The sequence below is a fragment of the Neolamprologus brichardi genome, chromosome 6, assembly GCF_056152115.1.
Source record: "Neolamprologus brichardi isolate AB-2024 chromosome 6, ASM5615211v1, whole genome shotgun sequence".
NCBI classification, from domain to species: Eukaryota; Metazoa; Chordata; class Actinopteri; order Cichliformes; family Cichlidae; genus Neolamprologus; species Neolamprologus brichardi.
In genome coordinates, this window is record NC_142109.1 from 10,847,729 (window position 1) to 10,870,041 (window position 22,313).

At 41.0% G+C, this 22,313-nt stretch overlaps 1 protein-coding gene across 7 annotated transcripts in view; it reads right to left on the reverse strand.

Annotated features, from left to right (window-relative positions):
- fat1a (FAT atypical cadherin 1a) overlaps positions 1 to 22,313 on the reverse strand; it is a 76,620-nt gene that overhangs the window by 30,204 nt on the left and 24,103 nt on the right. For 6 of the 7 annotated variants that reach the window (XR_437116.3, XR_437117.3, XM_006796109.3 and 3 more), the window contains exons 4-8: positions 14,449 to 14,510; positions 8,981 to 9,310; positions 7,895 to 8,111; positions 6,646 to 6,714; positions 5,926 to 6,065 (exon numbers count right to left, since the gene is read on the reverse strand). Coding sequence is in view for 5 of the 7 variants with exons in the window: in XM_006796109.3 (XP_006796172.2) it covers positions 5,926 to 6,065; positions 6,646 to 6,714; positions 7,895 to 8,111; positions 8,981 to 9,310; positions 14,449 to 14,510 (818 nt within the window). In the remaining 2 variants the exon portion in view is untranslated. The remainder of the gene's footprint in view (positions 1 to 5,925; positions 6,066 to 6,645; positions 6,715 to 7,894; positions 8,112 to 8,980; positions 9,311 to 14,448; positions 14,511 to 22,313) is intronic. The other variant, XM_006796111.3, reaches the window with a different exon arrangement.

Consider the following 22,313-nt stretch of genomic DNA (forward strand, 5'->3'; position numbering starts at 1 on the left):
TTGCTAAGCACTGTGAGCCTATATCAGAGACAAATATAGACTCAACCTGACAGGACTGATAACATTTACAATCTGCTCTGTGCTGTGATGCTGGCAATGCTGCTGAGGCTCACAGATGTCATCTTGCAGGGGGAGCATTGGGCTGCTTGCTGTTTGTTAGTGCAGTAATCTTGCCACAAGTCATGTGTCATAGGCAACCCATATCACACTGTTAATAAGAACGAAGGTAAAAAATAAATAAAAATCCTTTTTAATGCGACATCAAATCTCAAAAAACGTATCAATCTAGGCCTGTGGTGCATGTTGCAACATGGCAAACTATCTCACTGTAAACATGTGTTCTCATGTAAACGCAGACATCATATAGAATAATTCTAATCTTCTAATCCACCTTTTACATACTCTGACGCAAACGCTTGCACATACTCACGCACACACACCAGGAGAGGCTCCTAAATTGCACACTTCCACACGTACATCCACACAAAGAGGCTGCCCAATGTGTCTCAATCTGGCCAGCGTCAGATAACACGCCTTGTGAATAGTGAGTAAGGTGGCGAGAACTGATAGCGCCGTCGAGAAGGAGAAAGGATGGAATCTGGTCAGTGGTATCTGCATCTATCCACAGTGTACAAATCTATACCATTTAAAATGCCCACAAAAAGCTATTCACACCCACCTCACACCCCTATGTGCGCACAAATTTCCCTCTCCTTCTCCCTTTGCAAGAAATCTCCACAGCACTTCAAAGGGACTTTGCCCCCAAACATCACAAAAGTAGCACGATACAGCCTGACCGCAGGAGAAACGCTGGTGTAGAAGGGAACTCTGTAGTCTTTGTATATGGCTTCCTCTGAGAAAGCTGAGAAGGAACAAGATTGGGACTGAGACACAGGCGTGATAGATGGAGATACTAAAGAGGAAAAAGTGCTGTGACAGTAAGATGATGGTAAAGAAGATAAGTGACAGTGAAAATCTAAAGGCGGCTAAAGGAAATGGTCAAATTTAGAAACCAGGTTGCGGAAGGGGGGAAAAATACAAATAAAAGATGTGACTGAAAAAAAATGAGTGAAAAAAGTTTGTGATACAATAATGAGCTTTGATACTTAAGGTAAAAAAAAATCTATGAGAAAAAAGTATGAGTAAATAAACTCAACAGTCGAGTGAGACATAAAGAGAGTCTTTGTAATGTGAACTGAGATAACAGAAGAAACGGGAGACCAGGAACAGATTGTGAGCAGAACAGCTTGAGGTACTTCTGCACGGCCAAAGGAGGATGCCATATAGCTGGAGACGGGGTGGGTGGGGGGGACTGGGCTGCATGCCGAGGCTGCCTTGTTGGCGCAGCTCCTGGCTATGAGGTGCCCGAGCTGGAATGCGGCACCCCTCGTCTACATCAGCTGATACTTCAGCGACGCCTTCATAGACTTACAACGGTCATATGGAAAGAACGACAGACTGGCCCACTGTTTTCCAAAGACCTCCCACAAACCAGAGGCCCTCATACTGATATTACCACTGGAGCCCCCAGTGGACTGGATTAAAAATCATTTTCAATTTTCAGCATGTCATTTTAATTTGAAAAAAAAAAAAAGATGTACAAGAACAAAAGCGTATTTAAAACAGTGCCTCCTGAATTACAAAACACCTTTTTTGTGAGGTATTCAGAACAGGACACGGGGGAGCTTTTCATTGTGCTCATTGTCCTCCTGTGCCATGCGTAGGAGAGGAAGCCCCCCTGCCAGGTGGCAGGTTCTGGGCAAAGGGGGGCCCGCTGGCACCGAGTACTCAAACATGTTCCCAAAACAGGATTAACAGAGGCCACTATCCACACAGGTCCAGTACTCCTGTTTGCACTTTATTCTACCCAAACAGAATTATCATCATCTCTGAAGGCATAGTCAAGAAAGATAAAGATTTCTGGGAAAAAAAAAAAACTGAGAAAAACAGAAAGAAAGACAAAAGGGGGCTAGAAAAAGATGGAGAACAAAAAGAAAAGGAAAAAAACATTCCTAGGAGAAAGAAAATAGGCCAGCACGTCTGGCAGCACAGCTTCCACATGACTTTGATTTGAGGAATATATACCGGTAAGTCCGACTTTTGAGGTTGTGTGTGTGTGTGTGTGTGTGTGTGTGCAGATCTAATTTGCAGTGAAATTCTGTGGGAGTTAGCAACATATTATCCCCAAAGAAAACAAAGTCATAATCAACAATTAACAACTCATTTGCATGTTTTCCTGCTGAAATCCTGTCTTCTTTGACTGATTTTACTGTTGCGAGCACAGAGGTGAGCAAATTCATTACTCAGCATAATCTGGTGTTTGATGTTTAATCCCAACATTGTACAATCGGGATGATTAGCCGGGGGATTTACATTACTAGGCCGCCATCAAAAGCAAGCAAACCTGCCTTCAGGCGTAAATTAATACATTTCACTGTAGTCTGACACATTATGTTAAAAATCGAACACGATTATATAAAACAGCTACAAAAACCATTCACTTCCCAGTAAGAGTAGAGCTGACAGTGAAAGAGAACTATCCCCTGACGCCATTGCAAATGGCGTGAATGCCATGACAAAACAAGGTGGTAGCCAAAACACTCAGATCACACAGTGTTCCAAATCTTCAGGGCCTTTACAACATTCCCAATAATACGGGACAGTCAACCGGCATTCATTCATTAACTCATGTCAAAACTTGATCCTATCCCAAAGACCTGTGGTTCTTTTTAATAGCAATAATATTAAAAAACAAAACAAAAAGAAAAACACGGAGGCAAACACAAGTCTTGTTTATAATGATTTGGGGGGTTTTGTTCTTCTTTTTGTGTGAGAAACATTCAGTAAAAATAATTGCTTGTTTTCACTGTGATCTATATTTTTGGACTGTTGGTTCAATTTTCGATATTTTCCCCGCTTTTTAAGATATCAAATGAATTGTTTGTTCTTTGCTATTCCTGCCTTTAGTTCAGTTTTCAGCAAGTAAATCTGGTTTGATGAGATTAAGATCAGGTAACTGACTCGGACACTGAATATTATTCTGGTTCATTGCTTTCAAAAGCGTCTGAGTTACTTTCACAGTATGTTTGTCTGACTGTCCATCTGAACTGTGAAATGCCATTAAACCACTTTGCTGCATTTGAAAAAATAAATGAATGGGCAGAAAGTACAGCTGCTGCCTATTTTGCTACAGGTTAAGCTTACACTACCTCGTTATCGTGGACTCAAATAAAAACATAGCTACCATATGGAGTGTGTTCTGCTGTTGGTGGAAGTGTGAATGAATTTTGCTTTATCATGGAAAAGTATCCTATGATCATCCACCACTGTTGTCTTTATGAATGTCCAGGATCTTTTGATTTAGCCAACTCCACTCTACCACCGTATTCTGATGATTTAGCAATTTGTAATGTTTCTGCTCTCTCTAAGATAAATTTGCTTGGATTCTGCAGCTCAAGCAGTGCTCCTTTAACCACATGTTGATGTTTTACTGCAACAGCTTCCAAATTCATAGGGTCAAATTCTGACCCTACATAATCTAGTAGCCCACATTTCTAAAAACACAAATCCCTGATAAACTGTGCAAAAAATGGCAGTTAATGCAGTACTTTTGTTCAATCTCTCAAATTAAAAAAGAGAGCCTCCACTTTACTCTCATATTCATAATATCACTGTAACTTAATATGTTTCTATACACATTTAAGAAAACAAAAGCATCAGTCTGGAAACATATATGGATCCAACTATTTTTAGTATATAGTCAAACTCTGGTAACAATATCCTTTACAAACAGTCTGTATACCTCTTTCAGTCACCGTTTGCCTGTCAGCATATCTAAAGCAGCTGACCCACCTACAAATGTGGTTTATGGAGCGCACAAATTCTGTAAATCCTTTCCCTCAACAGAAAACAGCTGACCTACAGTGGCCAGCTGGGTATACAATATCACACACAACACTCATCTGCAAGAGAGCAAATAAGTCACAGCTTCAATAGTATTTACATAAATAAACACATTTGAAACCTGCAGCCAATGAGAAAATGTGTGTTCTGATATACAAGTGATGCTCCTTTAACCTGTTTCAAATAAAGAAACTGATGGCTAATATGGAATAAATCATACAGCTGAGCATCCTTCAAAGTCATCATCACTCAATATTCTGTAAGCTGCACATGAAATTTTTCAGACTTTGTGAAGGACGGCACATTAAAATGAGACTCTATGCTGGACTTCCATTCCAAGAGTTCAGTTTTTGCTGCAGGACTTAAAAACACTAAAAGCTGATGAATACAATATTTTTCTGATATACTTTTATGCAATAAGCTTTTAAAAAATGTCATGCTTAGAATTCTTACAATTATATACAAAAACTGAGATTTTGTAGGGTTTTCTATATAACGCATAAATGAATTCATCCCCTACACTTGTAAAAGGGCTGCAAGTACAGAAGGTCCTGCTGAAAATCAGGCTACACTGAGAATTAGACCTTCTGAATAGGTTAACCTTTGAATGTGATTAATTGACTTAAAATGTCACTGCATACAATATCACTGAGAAGCTTTTAAATAAGTGTCTGTTGCCAGGGCTTTTATGAAAGTGCTTTGCAGGCGGATGCAGAAAACAGCAACTTTGTGAGTGTTTTTTAAGGTTTTGCACTAAACTAAAGGACGTGCTGCTTCCGTGGATGAGCTGCAAAATGCCAGTGAAAGAAGCGCTTCATCCAAGGCTCAGTGGAGCACAGTAGCCAGATGATGAAAGGCTTTATTCATACAGAGTGACAACAAATAGATTCTTTTCCAGCTACAGTCCTCTGAAGCTCCCCTTTGAGGACAAAGGACAAAACATCGTGAATGCTGCCATCACACATGACCCAAACTACCATGTAAAAATGTTCAAAATCTCATGGACAAGGCATGACCATCTGAACAAAGACAACTTGCATGCTCAAAAGCTTTTATCATGGCAGCTCAGCTTTGCTATCAGCCAGGGAGCAGCGTACTGTATCTGTTGCACATTTAGTTATTCATTCCATTCAGAAAAGGCCGAGGCAATTTGTTCCTCTCGGAAAAAAGAAAGAGAAGGTCCACAGGTTCAGGGAGAGACACAGCAGAGGGGAGGAGTTGAGCGGGCTCAAGAATGCACACTTGAAAAAAAATAAAGACAAAAAAAAAGACTTTGGCTAGACAGCACCATCATCACAGCAGCTCCGCATCAGGAATGAGACAATGGAAGATTCTTGGTGCTCAGTGCGCAACTGTGAAGGGGGAGAACAGAGGAAGAAGAGGAATGCCGCCTACCCCTATGACGACTTTAAAGTGGATTACAAAAACTTTCTTTCTCAAGTTTTTTTTTTTGTCTTTTTGGGATATATATATATATATATATAACCCAAAACGATAACCCCCAGGAAATACAAATTTACAACCAGGATATGGTTAGCAGAAGCTTTTCAGCAGCAAAGAAGAAAAAAAAAAATCTGGCTGCTCTGTCGATCCCCTTTATTCAACTCTTGCTAAGTGACTAAAGCCCACTTTACTAAAATATTTGTTCTTGCTGTTGTTGAAACATCTGTCTTCATATCTGATAAACAAAAAAGTAAAAAATCCTCATGCATAAACACAGGCAGCACCATATAACGGAAAAACATCAGCTTCGCCACAACACATCTCATATCGTCTCATTGGTTTTGTGTCTCAAGTCAATTAGGTATATAATGAGGTTCACACATACAAAACGCCATTTTTCCTGCTCAGCTGAATGCGATGAGAGGACATCAGAACATCAACATATCCCAACAAACACGACAGTTTAGCGCCCGCTTCACTCATTACCCTCCTCTTTACTCATGCAATTTCTCATGAGGAAAACAGAACCATGACAACTGCCTCATCAGCCTCCAACCGCTTCATTAGTGTTTCAATTACCTGGGTGCTGACAGTTCGTGTCCCATCTGTGGCTTCCACTGTCAGGTTGTAATTTGATTTCTGCTCTGCGTCCAGGGGCCGCGCTACAATCAAGGTTCCGCTGGCCTTGCCCACGTCAAAGCGGCTGTCATAATTACCACCTGTGGAAGAACATTTTTTTTTTGCACAAACATGGAAAGACTGAAGATTAGAGACATATCACTGCTTAGTTCTGTGCATGTAGCAAGGTTATACAAACACTAGATGGGGGCACAGAGATGGACACATAAACATCAATTTTCTGCTCTGCTGGAGTCGAAGATAATGAACAGATACGCTTACGCTGATGTCATTAGCTATCGATGCAGATTTCCTGTTCTATCTAAACATTCCCCGCATAATAGCCATTTCATGCAATTAACTAAAACACCGAAAGTATGGGTACGAAAAGGCAAAGTGATGATTGGATAACAACATGACAGACATTTATAAAAAGACTTCTGAACTGTAATGGTGAACCTTGCTACAAATTGAAGCTCTAATTCACACACAGAATGAGGAGGAGGGTTTCCTAACCCCTGTGAGACTTTTAATCAGGTCACAGGTTTTAGTGGAAAAATGTGGCACAACATCAATCCCATAACACAACACAAGTCAACCACAGCCAACGGGCAGCACCAACAGACAATGCAGGATGATCTCTTAATATAGCACAGCCTATTAGGAGATCTCAGCAGATACCTTCTGCTGTACAGTTGTGGTCACAAGCCATCTGAAGGATGTAAAACATCTCAGTATCCTCTATGCCGTCTTGCAAATATCCAACCAAACAGAACATTCCAGAGAAAAAAGGGAAAGCAGTGAAAGAGCACGGAGAAAGAAGAGAAGAAAAAGAGATGTGTCAGTCAGACATTGATTAGAGGAAAGACAGGCTGGGAGGAAGGGAGAAGAGGCAGGCATTTCCAAACACAGCCTTTTTAAATCTTCTCATGCACACAGTGCCTACAATACAAAAAACAAAAGCAAACAAAGATGAATCATGTTTTAACACTTCGAAACACAGCTGCTAATTAAAACTGTAAGGAAATATACTACATGTCAGCCGCCTCACGCAAAAAAAGCTAGGAAGAGTATCAATATTTATCGATTATGGCCGACTGATTCATGATGCAATTCGGTTATTTCAACCAACAGCTTTACAAAGACAGGGAGCTGTAACTGCACAAGCAATAAAACTGAGAAAAATGGCCTCAAGTTTTCACACTGGCAAGTAAACTGCTTTAAAGAAATACAGGCTCTAACACCTTTTAGGCATATTTAGGCTGATTAAGAAACCACAGCTGCCACGGAGCTTACATAAGATCTCTAATCTTCAGCTGAAACATTTGTATTCACCTTTCTTTTTGCTTGTTTGTTTGAGATTATTTACAGTCCAAATGGGGGGATTTATGTGCTTGTTTTGCTCATTTCTGCATGCCTACTGACATCATTTTCCATATGTTAAAAAGTGGGAAAACAGAACGTGTGCTGAAAGCCAAAATGTCAGTGACTGCTACGTTGCTAAGACAAAGTAGCAATCAAAGAGGACATTGGGCATTATTCTCTATTATGACTGACCATTTACACCAGAGTTCTCCGTCATAATGTACCTGATGTTTGCATCTTTATATGGTGTACATTTAATGGAAAAGTGTCTTTAATATGGAGAAAGATTTTTAAAAAGTTTATTTATTTGCATTTTGGGTGTGTAAGACAGCTAACATCGCTACGAAAGGATTAATGCTGGCTGCTCAAATGAGTTATCAAATGCAATCTTATATAAGAAACAACTTAAAGCCTTAATGCACTATAAAAGATTTCTATTTAAAGTTATTGTTTCTAATCATCCGGTCAGCCACACTACACTACACTCTATCTATAAAGCAGTAATTGAGCATTTATACAGCATGCATGCACTCAACATAAAATACGAATGTAAAGGAGACCCTACCTGTGATTTCAAACCACACGGGAACATCGGAGGATTCAGTGGCCACGACGCCCACCATGTGTGCCACAGGATCGCTTTCCATGACAGAAAAGGTGAAGGGGGACTCCTCAAAAGCCAGGGAAGCTGCGTCGTCTGGCACTTGTGGTTTGGGAATCCACTCAATGTGCAGACGACAAGTGGAGGATTTCTGAGGTCGTCCATTGTCGACAGCTTTAATCTAAGAGAGGCAGACAATCGAAGTCTGTGTTACAAACTGTTATGTGATGGTTTTCCTCCAAATTACTTTCTGTGTAGCTCCAGAGGAGTTCATCTCCCTGAAACCCTTCAAAGTTCACTGAGATGTCTGCATCAGGATAAGCAACACCTTGTGTCTGGACTTCTTTGGTGATTCAAGCTTTAGTGAAGACTCTGTGTTTTGTACTATAAAGCTACAGTGAGCAACTTTTGGAGACTTGAGTCTGCATATTAGAAAATTAGTATCACTACCAAATGAAATGTTTACAGCTAACAGTGTTCATGAAGATCCTGTTTTGGGTTTTATTGTTTACCTTGCAGGTGGAAGATTGACAGGCAGCGTTCATTTTCACACACAAAACACTTTTTTTCAACCAAATCTTAAGATTTGAGACACTGATAAAACTGTCAACAGCCAAAGTGCAATGTCACATCAGTGGTTGAAAAATTTGGATCTTTACAAACACAGTTATTGAATCACAGCAAAAAAAAAAAAAGAAAAGAAAACATAAATCCTAAGAATATCTTCTCATTGTTATTGCTAGTGTATAGAACAAGCTCCCAAAAATTGCATATATAAATTATTTTTTCTTTAAGAAGAGTTAAATCCAGCAGTGTGTGCACCAATTAGCATCCAGTGTCGCTTACAGATACTACACTGCAGCTTTAAACACAAAGACACAAAACAACAACTAAAGAACCGTGGAGACTGGAAAGCAGTTATAAAACTTGAGGGGATGAGGAGAGCACAACAATAAAGCAACAAACAAGCATCTGTTGTAAAAGCGCAGTGCTCACTGAGAGACTCTGAAGCTGAGGACAGAGAGGTAGCCTGCGATTATAGATACTCACTGTAAGTATGTCGTATTCTCCTGCAGAGGAGAACTTCTTGGACGACACCAGGCCCGTCTTGGGCTCTATGAAGAATTTTCCATGTTCATCTCCATCCTCGATGCTGTATGAGATCTCAGCATTAGGTCCGTCATCACGGTCTGACGCAATCACCCGATACACCGGGTACCTCTTCATGGCTCTCTCATTCTCAGGCCTCTCCCGCTCAGGGAGTTGGATCTTGTAGATTTTCTCCAGGAACAACGGCCTGTTGTCATTCTCGTCGAGGACCTGCACGATGATGCGAACAGTGGTGGATTTTGGAGGAACGCCGTGGTCGGTGATGGTTACCTGAAAGGAAAGAAAAAGTCTCATTTGATGAGGTGAACTTTAAATCACCCTCAACAGAGCTTATCTCTTCAAGTCACAACAGCCCAAACTGAAGGCAGTGAATTATATCAGCATCAATAACAGAACAGTAAGTATCCTGGGAATTTGTAAAGATTAAGACACTCTGTTACAAAACGATCATACTGCAGCCCCAAATAATTAACAAAGAAAAAAGAAAGAGGCATGCTTTTTCACTTTATTATCCTTTTCTTCCACTTCCTTTTTAGTGAGTGAACTGGCAAGCAGAACTAAAGGGATACTTTGGTTTCTTTGAGGTGGACTTTTATGAGGTACTTATAGTCAGTGAATCGTCTAAAGTAGCCCGCAGTTTAGAGAAGCAAACAGCAGTGACCTAAAAAATAGTTTTCAAATTTTCACCACCAGAAAAAAAATATTATTATGATCAAATACAATCAAAACAATCAGTTGCTGGTCTGCTCCTGTCTTGAGCCATTATGTTTGAGTTTTTCTGTGATTTCGGTGCTTTAAAAGGTTATTTTAGACCCAAAGTGGCAGATTGAAATACCTCAGTCATACCACAGCGCATCACAAATACGCATGTTCTGCTGAGTCTTGTGGCTCTGATTACAGCCGCTTTAGTTTCCAGCTGGAAAGGACAGTTGACAGCAAAGTAGTAATGTGAAAAACAAGATAAATGCATACTGATTTGTGGCTAAGTGGCTAAAATATGTTTCTGCTAACCTCGCCTACAGCAGTACAGCCTGAGTGCATGGACTCCTGTCTGTTTCTCCAAGCTAGGGTGGGTGTAGTGACAACCATCTGCTGACTACCAATACATACCCCCATACAACCACATTTCAAAGAAACCAAACTATTCCTTTAAAACCAATTCCCACTGTGATTCGCTGTCAGACAGTCTAAAAAGGAAACCAATTATCCAGCAGGAACAAGTTGTTCGGCATTCTTCTATTGCTGGAGATGGGTTAGTCCAACACTCCGGTCGTAAATTACTCCAGAGAAACATTTTTGATGCAATGAAATTATTGTGTGGAGTTACTAGATTTGGATAAACATGATTTCTTAAAAAAAATAAAATAAAATTCATATGTGTCCTTGTAATCATGGTAAGATTGGCTTGTATGAGTGAGATATAAAATTATTTTTAATTAGCTGCACCTATTCGGTCTGGTAGCACCCGCCGCACCGACTCTGCTGCTGTGTGTCAAGTATGCACACAAAGATTCTGAACTGCTAATAAACATTAAGTCTAAATGCTCTCAACTAAAGGCAGGAGGTTTTATTAAACCCCGGAAGCGTTCAGTATAAAAGTCAGTGTTGAACAACTACATCATTAACATGGCTCTAATTTAAGTCCCTGCATCAAGTGTTACTGGTGGCACACTAAGGCTTTGTCACTTCTGCCGTGACTTAACACATCAGTATGACTTTGGACGTTAGTGCGCACAGTCTCATGAGCTTAATCGAAAACAAACAGCAACAGGCTGACCTAAACAAGCACAATCTTGAAAGTCCCAGAAAATGGGCTTGAGAGCTTTGCATCTGAGCACTGGAGGAGAAGTGACCATTTCTGTCTTCAAGCTGCAAAACGTTGTAGAAGGGCAGAACAAATGTCACAGTCATTTAAAACCATCTGCTAAGTACTTTACTAAGAGCAGTCAGGAGTCCAGGGTCAGAGACATACCATTTGGTACCATAGACTCAATTACTAAAGACATGTGTTTTTGTTTTCCCCCTCACTGTCTGCAGCTGTCCGTGCTACTGAAATGAGCAGAATTTATGAAAGTGGATGACAAGAAACCAGAGCGTGAATACCAGAGTGTGATGGATAAACATAAACAAGGCGCTTTGTTTATGTTAAGTGCCATTTCAAATAGTCAAATGAAGTGCTACCCTATAGCTATAGCTACCCAGCTATCCATCACAATGTGCATCTCTTTGGGAAATTTACATGAAAAGCCTTTGTCTGATAATTAGGCGAGCAGACAAAAGACTGAGACGTTAGACCGGGGGCAGTCTGTTCACAGCACAAATCCAGCACTGCTGTGAAGCTGCAACTTGAAAAACTGAAGCATTCATAGAAGACAATGTACACAATAAGTTAAAGTTCTCTCTTCTCTCTAAATCTCACTCTTTTACTGTGTCTTTTGTCCTGTCTTCCTCCCGTCACCCCCAACCGATCGCAGCAGATATCTGCCCTCCCTGAGACTGGTGCTACTTCCTGTTTTCTTCCTGTTAAAAGCAGGTTTTTCCTCCCCACTGTTGCCAAATTCTCGCTCATAAAGGGTTGTTTGATTCTTGGGGTTCTTTATGTATTGTAGTAGGGTCACTGCATTTTGGCGCTACATAAATAAAAATAAAGTAAGTAGAAAATAAGATGTATATTGTCTTCATCTTAGAAGTATTTAAATAAATCCTTTAAATCGCAGAAAGATCAGCATTTCCTTAAAGTCTCACTCCCGACCCCATTAACGCTTCTTCTGACAGTTTGTAACTTGGGTGATACAATCTTCTGAGAAAACCTAATTGCCAAAGACACTCAGAGCAGACTTCAGCAGATTACAGCTATAGGGGGCACAAGCTGCTGCAGCACGAATCTGGTGTAACAAGCTCCATCTTGCAGAAAGTCATGAGTAAGCACTGTGCAAGAAAGCACACGAGGGGCAAGCGAGCCGGGCTGCTAAGTTAAAGGTTATTACAACCGGGTCAGCTATTCCTTTTTCAAGTTGTGTTGGTGGATAGAAAAGAACTCTGCTCTAGCTTAGATGGAGCCAAAAAAAGGAGAGAAGACATCTGACATTAAACAGTTTTTTACATATCTGCCTATTCTTCCCCCAAGGCTGTGTGTTCTCTGATTTTGTGTGATCTCTGATTTGAGAATAAAGCAGGTACCAGCTATCCACAGCTGGTGAGTGGCTGTCATCTGACCTGCTTCGTGCACTCTTTGCTCAGGCACCACCATCACCAAAACCAAATGGTTCCATTAGTGAGAATGTGAATGAACAAAACCATCTCCTGCTGTGTGCTACATCTGAGAAAACATAACTTAAGAAAATGTCTGGAGCTGATTCTCCCGACGGTTTCTGGAGCTCATATGTGAAAACAGCTTAGTGTCTTTTATCATAGACCAAGTCAGTCCATTTTGACAGTTTGTGGCCTGGATTCAATTTCCTGAAGAGAGTAAACGGCAAAAAGTGAAGCGAGCATGTGTAAACGATTAAGGTTCTAATTGGCTGACCCACACGCACCACGATTAATGTTTTGTATGGAGATGAGCCACTGACGTGTCCTGTATTAGTAGGTTTGCCACCTTGAAGATGGAACCCCAGTGACTGCCACTGCTCAACTAATGTTACACATTGTTGCTTTAAGATGGATTTAAGCTTTAAATTGCCTGTTTTAACACCACAATAGCTGGTTATTTATAAATAATGTATTTTGAAAATATATGATGTGAATTTTGTTTTTGTTGTTTTATTGACATTTAATACATTTACAGATTAATCAGGACAAGTTTTTTTTGCATCAGTTGTTTGTGGCATGTTTGACAACTTTGTCAAACATGCCACAAACAACTGCTGCAAGCAGTTCATTCACCTCTGCTTTTACATTATAATGTGTTCTCTACAGTCCCAGGCCTAAATCCTCGGCATGTCCTGGCATGTCCCACTTTTGCTATTTACCCACCCCCTCCTTCCTAGGATGAAGGCCTGTGATCCTGCCGCTAGAGCCCACACTCAGATCTATCAAGAGCAGCTTTGCCTTTTCTCAAATTCCCCCACTGCCTTTCTGCTTTTAGTTCTCTCTCTGTCTCTCTTTCACACACAGGCACACGACAACAACCAACCCCCATCCATCTCATCATAAAAGCTGAAGGCCCCCTGTGCTCCCTCCAACTCTTCTTGGCATTTGGAGCAAACAATGCTGACACAGCCCCCACCCTAATTGCTCCACATGTTCCACATGGTCCCACATGTTTGGTTTCTTCTCCTACAACAGGCTAGCACAAAAAACTTCAGCACTAGTTAGGACTTCAATTTGATTTGCTCTGCTTGCGCCCGGATGCAAAATTGTAGGGTTTAAGGGTTTGTGCTGCTGCACCAATAAAGAGCTTCCTGCTGAATTCATAATAACCTGCAACCAACATGCACAAACTTCTTAAGTTGCTATAGTTACACGGCTCTGGGTTTGTTTGTTTTTTGCACCAGACAGGTTCTCCAACTTCCTGATTCCAAAACCCAAATGTTGGAAGCAGCAATTTAGCTTTTACCGGAAAACAATGGCTGCAGGAGTTGTGTGTTTTCGACCTTGATAACATATAGTCCACCCACATTCAACAAATATAGTACAAAGCATTTTTTTTCTCTTACATTCAGTTCACTCGCCAGCTCCCTAAAGGAATACAGTCCTCCCTTATTCACTTTTATCCCTATCATTTACTCTCAGTCATGTAATGCAATTAGTGCAGCATAGTGTACAATCGGAGTATGAAATACGACACTGCTTAGGCACCAGATACACCAGCACATTAAATGTCACCCAGAGCTCACTGAATTGTGTAACTTCTAACAATAATTAAAAGGCGTCAGATCTGCTCCCCGCCACCACCGGAAACACAATTAAAAGAGCTATTATCAGCCTCGGCTCTGTGGTGAGAGAGCGCGAGGGAGGGAGCGCATGGAGCCGCGCTCAATTAAAACCCGCAAGTTTAGACGTCGGCCTTTGGTCTGACAGCAGCTTCCTGTTCCAGCTCGCTCCATCCACGAGATGGAACAGTGGGAAGGAACAAAGCAACAGTCACCAGGATCTCCCACACGCCTCCTACCTCTCCCTCCTACCCCGTCCGGAAATCACTACAAGGAGAAATTATTCTGAAAGAGCTCTCTTGCATATCCAAGAAGATCGTTTTTGTTGGCAACATGTGGCAGGCAGCCAAAGTTGACTGCAAATGCCAAACCACAGAGAAGGGAAAATGCCCAGCTCTCTAGTGTGATTTTTTTTTTTTAAAACTGGAGCACGTTGACCTTAAAGGTTTCTAATTATCATGCTGCTCATTCATTTTCACATGAATTAAAGACGGGTTCTTTAGAATTGAAAATGAGCAGAAACGCAGTGCTCACCTCGAGGATGTGCTCGTCCTGCTGCTCTCTGTCGAGTTTCCTGGAAGTTGTTGTAACCAAACCTGGAAAAGACAATCGGCAAAAACAGCATTAATTATACATAAAAATACATAAATGACATAAAGATAAAATTAAGGGAAAACAAGCATTGCTCAGATTTTGCCACTTTTTTTAAATACAAAATTAAAGATTATGCCACAGATAAGATAAGACCACAACTGTGACATTTAAAAAGCAGCATGGCAATGTGCACATAAATAATCTAACACCTGCAATTATTTGATTGGCGCTCAACACTGGAACTTAATGATGACAGCAGAAGTAAAGTAAGTAAAGTAAACCAGTTGATCTGGCGGACTTTTCATTGTGATCTGAGTGTAACTTTATATTGTTTGGAGTTATGATAAGTTTGAGTTTAATTCATTTGTCAGAAGAGACAAAAAAAACCCTTCAAATTCTGTCAGGATAATATCATTATCACTACTGTTATTAGAAGTGTTTAGTTATATATATATATCTCACAATTTTTAACCAATAACCATGAAGAGAGCCGTGTCCAAAATGTGACGCATGCTAATCAGCCAGATTGGTCTCAACGTCTCCTTTTTAAATTATAAACACGCCAAAGTTCTCAGCAAAGCAAACGTTTGACTGACCAAAGAAAAAAACAATCCTGCCACTCATTGTTGGGTGACATACTCTGAACCCTGGTGATATGTCATCAGTCACCCGTGAGTAAAGACTGCGTCTGGATAAGTGCTTTCCCTGTGGTCTTCCTTGTTCCTGGCCTATCCTGTTGCCAGACAGCCCAGTATACTGTCTTATGTATGGGAAATATCACACTGACCTGAAAATAGCACCCCAACAGCAGCACAGGCTTGACACCCTACTTTTAGTTTTTCCACAAGCTGAATAATAGACAGCCAGTAAGACATCACCCGCAGGTCTGAGCACTTTTATGCAAGAGGCAAAAGTGAGATCCTACTGCTATTTAAAGCCTTTCAACAGTTTTGTCGAGCACTATCACTCAGTATAAGTAGGACGATTGATGATGTGTGACATCAATCACACGAGGGAAACCTTGTTACGCCGAGCTTTGACAAAAGTAAAAATAAAACAACCTGGAATCTTGAGTTCCTGACTAATCCAATTTTCAATCAAATTCACAAACAAGAGAAGCAAAGAGAAGAGGAAGAAGGGGGAAGGGTATTGCTACATTATAGGCAGCATTCTGTTCTCACTCCCAATGTAATTGCAACTTTGTAAGGACACTGAGTATAGAGTAGACATGCCAACTTCGACCGCACCATAGCTGCCTGCTTGCCACACTGCGCCTGATTAGCATAAAGCAAAGGATTTCCGAAACCCAAACCCATCAATGGCACATATGCCTGCAACAAGAATAGCAGGCCACAACTTACAGCTCCTGAAATAGCCCTCCCTAGCTCTGCGATTCGTGGATATAAGTGAGTGCTGCTCCTGCTCCCTCTTTTTATCCTCTTCTTCTTAGGCTTTATTTAATCTTCACAGTGAGCTGTACAGATATACGTCTACTGATATCTGGTCAGGGAAAAAAAGTAAGTGCAATAACACCTTTCCTCAAGCTGCAACCCATATTTTTGCTCTGCTTACTTCACGTGGTTACATATTAATGGGCAACCAATTAAGATTTTACTTTAAAGCAAAATCTTGAAGATGCACATATGAATGAGGGCTCTAAATTAACACCTCTCTTAACCCCCCCCCTCTGCTCAGCAGTGTAAGATATGACATCACTAGCACTGACAAAACAAATTAAGTTTGGTAAAATTATATGAGCTGCTGGGATTACTCTTGCATGACTTCTGCAAAAGAGCACAGAATCAGCATGGGTTAGATGGGTTTGCATGCTGTAAGATTATTATCATCAAAGCAGGCCACGCTGACTAATTATTCATGTGCTTCGGCGAGGCCGGAGATGATGGATGGTAATGTTTTTAAGCTCCCCTGCGTGCTTGAGTTAGGTAACTATTCTCTCTAAGTATGTATTGTACCGCTGAATACAGATGGCATCATTAACCACATTACGTCTTGATGTGTAAGTTATAATTTCTCTGCAAATCAGCTGCCTGATCGAACCAGAGCAAGGTATCAAAAAATCCAGCCTGTGATGTAAACGTATGTGTCCGTGCCGCAACAAACAAAGCAAAACCAAATACAATGAAAAGAACAAGGAACTGGGCTTCATCCCAATCCCGCTCCGAGTTTCAGTCCTGCTTTGTAGAGACCGTCCAGAGCTACCGTCTCACAAACATCGACTCAGCAGCAGCGGGCACACGAGATGATAACTTAATGACACAAATTTAGCACCGTTGCTGGTTTCCTTTTTTGTACGAGCGCATTTTCAAAAATGGTGCATATTTTTGTTCTATTATAATCCCTTCCTTTTTTTCCGGCAGCACTGCCAAATCTGCTTTGAAAAAATAAGAGGGGATGGAAGTTTTGTTTAAAAAATGAGCTAAAATGGTTCACGGGGTAAAAACTCTGTCGACCTCAACATAAAACAAAGAACTGGAACTTATATGATCTGTAATGTCAATCTTTTCTGAACTAAGCTGAAACTGCAGGGTGACACATTCAGTAGCAGGTTGCATTGAAAAAGCCTTTTCACACAGTAAACAAATCCCCTTAATAATTTAGTATGAACTCGTGCCCTTTTTCAAAGATTTTCTGATGCATAGGATTTTAACTAATGATTATTTTTATTAACATTCAATCTTTTTTTCAGTTAATTGATTAAATGCTTGTGTTTTTCAGAGCTCAGTGTGAGCCACAAATTCAAAGTCATTCAATTTAGTGTCAACAAAAGGCAAATCAGAAAACTGTCACATTGAAAAGATGCTTTAACTTTTTTTTTATTCAGTAAAATGATTTTAAAGAAACCATTTGCTCTCAATGCAGATGCTTCACTTTTAATGCTAATGGAGTAATCAGTGAATTCAGCTCTCCAATACAAAGGCGGTTTCAGGGCAATGCATCTTAATGAAAGTGTTTAAACTACAAGCTCATCTCGAGTTTCCTGAGCTGTCAATACATGCTCTTAAATGTAACAGATTTCTGTGTGTGAGGGTGTTTGGTTTTCCTGATCGATCACAGTGGACTAGCTATATCTAACTTTAAGTCGATAATGTGTAGCCATGCAGAGGAGCTGGCGAAGCAGGGTTTAAGAGCAAAGCAAAGCAAAAAAAACAAACTACAGTGCCGTTGGTGCATACAGTCAGCATTGTTTCTTTTACTTTGTCTTCTTCTATTGTTATTACTCCTCCTTAGTTCTAGCACACAGCTTGAAAACAGCTCAACAACAATGCTAGCCCCGCCCGGGAAGCTAAATGGCTAATTGTTCATTCTTCCACGGTTCACTGGACCAGTTTAGAAACCACTTTCCCGTGTCACAATACCAGACAAATCTGGTAAATCGATGAAGTGGACAGACTCGAAGCTTTGGGTTAAGCCAAAAACTTCAGGTCTTTCTCAAATGTTTAAGGTCTAAGTATTTTAGAATTTTGATGGCGCATGAAACCAGCGCTCTTTCTGAGGTCTGAGAGCAGAATCAAACATTAAATGTGAAAAATATGTAGCATCTGGTGTGGACGAGAAAAGCTGCTTGATGCAAGTTGTGTTGTGGTTTAAAAAGCTTTTGTTTGCTTCTGTTCCATTTATGTCTGACATGCTGCCAGCGTGCCGGCAGATCTCTGACCGAGGGACTTGCCGCCCACTCTAATACTCTGCTGCTGATATCACTTGCAGAAAATAATTCTAACTTTTTCCCCCTAAAAACTTTGAATGTTCAGTAAATCTCAACCTGTTTGCAATCCTCCTACCGGGGTACACACATGCCAGGAGTGGTCCCTGTATGCAGGCTTTACCTCCACAAACCTCCACTCTGTCGCTACTTAAATGTTAAAGAACTCTAAAATGATTAGTTAGTAAGCCAGAGCTGACCAACGACGTCTGCACGTTCAACCCGCAGCCTTTGTCACAACACACACACACACTCTCATACACACTTACACACAGAAAAGCCATCCTCAGGCGTGGGCTGAGCTGGGCCGACAGTAATTATAGCCATGCTGTTTTGAGAGGGGTAGAAAAACAACAGAAAGGCAGCAGTGGCACTCTCAACCATGGCCTTGAGCTCTGCAACCACTGCTCCAAAATGGTGGCCTGAAGGGAGTAAAGGAGTCTAGGGCATTGTTAGGGTGGTTAATTGCTGTTGAGATTAGCAGTCTTGAGAGTGACACACATATTTATTGAACATCCATTTAGCCATGACTCCAGACAATCAGGAATGTGCTGGTTGTCTGCAGTGGCTGGAGACATTTAGTATCGCTGATGAACTGACGCTGAGCTCTGGCCGAAAGAAGAGAAAAAAAAGAGGTAGCCAAGGATAAAAAAGGGTAAGAGCGTAATATGACACCGCCATGTCACAAACGCCTAGAAGTTCTATTAATAAACTTTTTGTTGTTATGATTTTGGTCTCCTTTTGTTTGTCGATGTCTGACTGACAGTGTGCCAATGAGGCATGCACGCCCCTGCTGCCATTACTAATTTCGTTTGTGCACATAAGGCATCTAGCACATTAGCGTTTCCCTTACCATCACAGTGGCTGCCTCCCTAACGAGACCCTCATCTTTCCAACAAAGCAAAGGGGAAAAAATGTAATTTTAAAAACAAAACATTGTGTGCTGTTTGCCTAATTTATGCTCACTTATTTCATTTTAGCTCACTGTTGGTGTGTGTACCGTGTTTTCCTTTCATTTAGGGTTGCACTAGTTTCTCTTGCGTGACAGAAATACACTCCAGAAGTTGTTGTTAAGAAGTTGTTAAGAAGATTGATCTGTTACCCCTACCACCCACACCCCCAAAAAAATATTTTCATATCTGGATATGAAGAGATGGAAAAAAAAAACTTGCGAGCTGCCTGCTTCCTCAATTAAATGCTTACAATTTTTCTCTTGTGAAGAAAATAACAAACAGAGACTGCATTATTTGTTATCTATAAACTCCATGTAAGAACCCAGACAAGCGTATCAATATTCTCAACTTCATTAAGATTTAAGTGTGTGTCATTTAAGCCAAAAACTTCACATCTGTTTCCACTACTCATGTGGCAATCAGTACTATTAAAAAAGAAAAACAGTGTAAATGTCACAGACCCAGCTCTGGAGGACTCGGGGTTCATGAGCAATGTGGACTGTTGTTGTTGTTATTATTATTATTTGGTGTATGGGTGTGCACTGTTTCGCTGTCTGGGGTTTTGTTCCACGTATCTATGTATAGGGAGGTATGTGTGTGTGTGTGTGTGTGTGTGTGTGTGTGTGTGTGTGTGTGTGTGTGTGTGTGTGTGTGTGTGTGTGTGTGTGTGTGTGTGTGTGGGGTTGTGGCTGTAGCCAGGAGGCCGGGCTACAGGCACCGTCAGGCCCGTGGATGACGGGCCACGCCCAAGGAGGATGCCACACACCTGCAGCGGATCAGCGTTGGCGGAGGAAGCTACTTAATGGTGTGGTGAAGCCTCCACCAATGCGGGATCATTGCGTGAGACTCCACGTTAGTCTTCAGCTCAGTTAAGTTAGTGTGTGTATGCCCGCAGTTGTAAAGTGTCCTGACGGCTGCTTCTGTTGTTTCCCCAGGAGAAGTGTGGAGCGCCAGACAGCAGCCAGCACGGGGAGTGCTGAGACACGGGAGCGGAGAGCACAAAGACACGGACTTTTCAGAGAAGACACGACACGGGAGTGAAGGGAGAGCATGGGGATTTATTGTCTGTTTTCGCACTGTAAATAAACACACCGTTTGCAGTGGAGAGTCCTGCATTTTGGGTCCTATTTTCCTCATCCCCACGGTCTGCCATGCAGCCCGTGACAGAAAACTCTGGTACACTGATACTAAAAACCCAAACCAGACTGTGAGTTTATAAAGGAAGGTTACATCAAAACAGGAACTCCTTGTTCACTTTTAATAGAAAAGTCTGGAAAATGTTGCCAAATAAGATATCCTGAAAATTCTCTTCTCGGGGCATGCTCCTTAAAAGCAGCTATAGTTCAACAAATCTCATCACCAGACACCACGTAAGCTAATGAAAGCACACTGACACAAACATAAGAGCTTTGTTTAATTTAGTCAAATTGATTAAGAGGGTGTGGATTGAGATTTCTCAGCACCTATTAGCAGCAGGGCGTAGTTCTAATCTGAAAACACATTGTGTAAAATTTGGCGGTTAAGGTTTCCAAATTCTTGTCAAGGATGTGGATGCAACGGAGAAGCTAAGACAGGTCAATTGTGAAATGTATAGACATAATCAATGTTCAGGCTAATAAGAATTAGATCTGCAAGGCAGAACACATACAGGTAACCGCTCGGGCCGGTAGCCACCAATCACAATGACTTAACCTGTAAAGCAAACTGGCTGAGGTAAACCTCACCAACAAATATTTTTCTCTGCCTTTGGAGGAATGCTTTTAAAGTAAAGGAAGCATCTGAGGTTGCTGTCATGAAAAGATTCTTAAGACTGTTTTCGGCATAGAAAACACAGGTCACAGGAAGAAAGAGGACGGCAGCAGGAGAAAGGTGATGCTACCAGTACAGGACTTAACAGCTCGACCATTTTTTTCACATTTACGACCAAACAACAGACACACGCACACTGCGTTCAGCAGAACATGTTCGAATATAAAGTATAGCCAGATTCAGCCTGACCAGGTTCAGTTTTTCTGAACAAAAACACTGATAACACACCAACAGTGAAGATGATGCTGTTACAGTTTAACATCACAGCTGAGATAGTGAACACATGTAGGGAGAAAATAAAGCAGTCCTATATCACATCACCTTAATCTGTACATTTTATAGAATTTCTTGTAAATGTGGCTGCAGGCTGACAGGAAATATTTGGCATAATTACAATGCTGAGTAATCTGAGTCATATGACAGGACAGGAGCTTCCCGAGGTAACACATGTCTAAGCTTTTTACAAGTTTACTTCCACATCTATACAGCTAACTTAAGAAATATGTGATATAAATGAAGCAAACAAACCAAAACAATGCACATTAAGCTGACTGTGCGACTGTAATGTCAGGAATTGCATTTTATCTACTCAGCTGCCTTCTGCAAACCCAAATCACTCAAAGATTAAATCAAAGCTGTCACCTGATCTGTGTTAATGACACGGGTGGTTGTCATAGTTCGTGTGCTTCATTTTACACCGACATGTTTTTTTTTCTTGCATTTAGGTCATGGGGTTGCTCATCTGGCATTCATTAGTTTGTTTATTCACTTTGCACCGAGTCAATCGCAGTTCTCTTCGAGTGTTTTCATCCATCCATTTCTGCTCTACTTTCACAAAAATTTCCATACAAAGTCGATTTTCTTCCAATTTCATTTTCAAATCAGTTTTCTCTGAAAATCCAAGGTTATGGCATTTGATACTATTTGCAAAAAAAAAGACTGACTTTCACAGGGAGAACAGAGATATACCACAAAGGTTCCAGATTGATCATCAAAACACTTTAGGTGGAAAATCTCCTTTTTCACAATTTGTTTCTCATATTGTCCTTTGAAAGCAGTGACAATTGTTTGACCTCGAATAATAGAGGAAATAATCAGGAAGTTGTTGGAAATAGCCATTTCCTATCTCACTTCCCCTGATAGTGGTTGGGCCTTTGGTAAACCATAGATAACATCATGTGTGTTCTCTCCTAAACGGAGCAGGCGTTATTGAAAGTTGACATGAGTGCCACAAAAAGTGAGTGATACACAGCAGCAAATCTCAGCGACTGACCTTTAAGTTCATCCCCTGGGTCCATGGCATCCAAGCTTGCCAAAGCATC